Source organism: Peromyscus eremicus, chromosome 1, assembly GCF_949786415.1.
Source record: "Peromyscus eremicus chromosome 1, PerEre_H2_v1, whole genome shotgun sequence".
Classification (NCBI taxonomy): Eukaryota; Metazoa; Chordata; class Mammalia; order Rodentia; family Cricetidae; genus Peromyscus; species Peromyscus eremicus.
This window is the reverse complement of record NC_081416.1, coordinates 73435060-73438532: the sequence shown is the minus strand read 5'-3', so window position 1 is coordinate 73438532 and position 3473 is coordinate 73435060. Positions and strand designations below refer to the sequence as shown.

Below are 3473 nucleotides of genomic sequence, written 5' to 3'. Positions count from 1 at the left end.
GGCATCCATCCAATTCTCTCTTCTGGCCTCGACAGGCACTTGGGTGGACACACGCACACACACACACACACACACACACACACACACACACACACACACTGAAAATAAGAAATACATCTCTAAAAAAAAATCCTATTTCAAGTGGTTTGGTATGAGAGTCTGCAGAGATCCTCCCCAAGCAGACTTACTATTTCTCTGGGACTACAAATATGGCCCAGACTCTTCAGCTGCTTTCCATGTGGTCACTGTGTGAGCAATTCAACAGCAGACAAACAACAACAACCAACCTCCACTCTGTGGTACTTGTACTTTCAGAGACTGTTAATTGAGGGCAAGCACAATGCCAGAGCGCTAGGAACAATTGTAGGGATGCTTTTAAAGCGGTTTTCAAACAAGTGTTTAAATTTGATCTGAACAACAGTTTTAGACACACACCTGTGCCATTTTGATTTCTTTCTTTCTTTTTTTTTTTTTCCAGCTTGTAGGAACTTTATTTTCCTTCCGCCTTTTTTCCCTTTGCTCAGGTGTCTGCAGAGGAGCTCAGAACCACTCAGTGGTGGCTCCAACCCACTCGGTGGCCTGCGCCGTAGGAGCTGCGGACCAGTCCTCAGTGGCTGGCTGGGCACTTCAGTCTTCAGTAGGGAACTGCTGGATGGGTACAGAGGGCACCTGTACACCCTCAGACCGGTCTGCCACCTCTGGCTGAGCAGCAGTGAACTCAGGAGCTGGTGCAGTCCATTCGCCCTGGAATTCCTCCTTCGTCACAGCCTTCTCAGCAGCGGCCTGTTCCTCCTTCTCAATCTCCTCTGGGTCTCTGTAGAAGTAAAGATCAGACATGACTTCCCATGGGTGCTCACGGGAGATAGTGCCACGCATGCGGAGTACTTCCCTGGCCAGCATCCACCACATCAGACCCACTGAGTGCGCTCCCTTATTGTTGCATGGGATGGCAATGTCCACGTAGCGCAGAGGAGAGTCTGTGTTACACAGCGCAATGGTGGGCAGGTTGACATAAGACGCCTCTGTGAGGGGCTGGTGGTCAGCTCTGGGATCAGTCACCACTAGAAGCCGCGGCTCCCTGAAGGCTGCTTGGATCTGGTTGGTGAAGGTCCCAGGGGTGAAGCGGCCAGCAATCGGAGAGGCTCCAGTGGCGGCAGCAAACTTCAGCACAGCTCGCTGCTGCCCAGTGTTCCTGGAGGAGATGACGCTGACATCAGCAGGGTTCTCAATGGCAACAATAGCACGGGCTGCAAGCGACAGCTTCTCCCAGGTCCTCTTCGGGTTTACGATGTAGATACCATCGCTTTTCCTTTTGTAGATGTACTGCTCCATCTGAAAGTCAAGGTTGGTGTTACCTAAGTGGGTTCCTGCAGCAAGGAATTTGAGGACATCCTCCTCCTTCATCTGCAGGACATCAAGGGCTCCGGACATTGTGTAAGTTTCCCTTTAAGTTACGACGGGAATCAAGAACAACGCCGTATGGACCCGTCCCAGAGTAGCGCGGAAAGCCCATTTTGATTTCTACGGAACCAAATCAAAATAGAAATGCGTGTGCTTATTGTTGTATGTGCTCGTGGACACATTACAATCACTCCTTTTGGGATGGGGACCTGGCTCCGTTGGTAAACTTCTTGCACTGAAAGCAGGAGGACCTGAGTTCCATCCCCAGGACCCACACAAAAAAGAGACCAGGGGTGGGGATGTGCCCTTGTAATCTCATCATCTCAGCATTGGGGAGGCAGAAACAGGAGGATCTCTGGAACTCCCTAGCCAGCCAACCTAGCATAATTGGCGAGTTCCACCCAAATTTGATATAACTTTTGTCATAAAACAAGGCAGATGGCACCTGAGAAACGGTGACAATGTTGTCTGATGGCTCCGTGTGCACATTTACCTGCGCACACATACACTGCACCCCCCCCCCCCACTACAGAATGAAATCATTTCTTTGTCCTCTCAGGATCATGGCCCATGGAGTGCTAGTTGTTGACCTCTCGCTGGACTCAATGGCATGCAGTTTTGAAGCTCTGACCCTTAGCGAGGCTGCCCATCAATCTCTGCCCTTGCCTTGCTCATCTCTTCATTTTACTTTTCATGTCTATACGCAAAGGAACAAGGGTGTCCGACTGTAGTATGTGCGGACTAATCTCACCTACTGTAAAATATTCCCTAGAGCCAAATTCAGAATACGGCCTTGCTTCCCACATGCCAGCTCAGAATCTACTTCTTGCTCTGCTGCTGTCTTTGCTCCTTGGCTTTCCTGTCTGTCCAACTGTTGGAGTGGTTAGAATGTCATTGTTCTTCAAGTTTCTGGGGTGTGTGTGGGGGTGGGGCACGGGTGGTCTTGAGCAAGTGTAACAGTGAAACAAAGCTACTCAAAGCCTGGGTGTTTGTCAAGCCTGATGAGCACTCTGAGTCAAGGCTGAAGGAGCCAGTGTGAAGGCTGAGAGCATCCCTGGAGCCAGTGCAGAGGCTGGGAGCATCCCTGGAGCCAGTGCAGAGGCTGGGAGCATCCCTGGAGCCAGTGCAGAGGCTGGGAGCATCCCTCTAGCCAGTGTAGAGGCTGGGAGCATCCCTGGAGGCAGTGCAGAGGCTGGGAGCATCCCTGGAGCCAGTGCAGAGGCTGGGAGCATCCCTGGAGGCAGTGCAGAGGCTGGGAGCATCCCTGGAGGCAGTGCAGAGGCTTAGAGCATCCCTGGAGACAGTGCAGAAGCTGAGAGCATCCCTCTAGCCAGTGTAGAGGCTGGGAGCATTCCTGGAGCCAGTGTGGAGGTTGAGAGCATCCCTGGAGCCAGTGTGGAGGCTGAGAGCATCCCTGGAGCCAGTGCGGAGGCTGGGAGCATCCCTGGAGCCAGTGCAGAGGCTGGGAGCATCCCTGGAGGCAGTGCAGAGGCTGGGAGCATCCCTGGAGACAGTGCAGAGGCTTAGAGCATCCCTGGAGATAGTGCAGAAGCTGAGAGCATCCCTGGAGCCAGTGTGGAGGCTGGGAGCATCCCTGGATAACTGTATCATTCTTTTCTTTGTAGTTGGAATTGACAAGTTGGAGGGACAGGAAAGTATATTGTAAACAAAACTAGACACACTGTTTGCCCAATTGTTTCTAAAAGATTCTTTATTAACTCCCTTTATAAACTAAACATGCATATACAATTTTCAGAGTAATTAAGATGAGTTGAAAGCACCTATCTTTAGCTACCAGCAATTTAGTGAGATTTATTTCTCCATTTCTTCATGTGATGTATGTTCTTCCCTGTATATTCAAGGAGGACAATGCCATCTCCTATATCTGGCTATCTGTTTTTTTTCTTAATGAAACTCTCTATCAATATTTCAAGCACACCCACTCTTTTTTCTTTCTTCATCAGCTACTTAGAGTCCTTAGAGTAATGTGTGTTTTTGTAACATAGATTTACCTGATTTATTTTAGGAAGTTACGTCCCTGAACTTCACCTAATCAATACGTTCTTGCTATT

The 3473-nt window shown here is 50.0% G+C and overlaps 1 protein-coding gene across 1 annotated transcript; it reads right to left on the bottom strand.

Annotated features, from left to right (window-relative positions):
• Nucleotides 1–627: 627 nt before the first annotated feature.
• On the bottom strand, nt 628–1495 carry LOC131899264 (small ribosomal subunit protein uS2-like). The gene has a single exon (XM_059250686.1). It carries the CDS (start codon nt 1429–1431, stop codon nt 628–630), a length of 804 nt encoding a protein of 267 aa, XP_059106669.1. The 5' UTR covers nt 1432–1495.
• Nucleotides 1496–3473: the final 1978 nt, after the last annotated feature.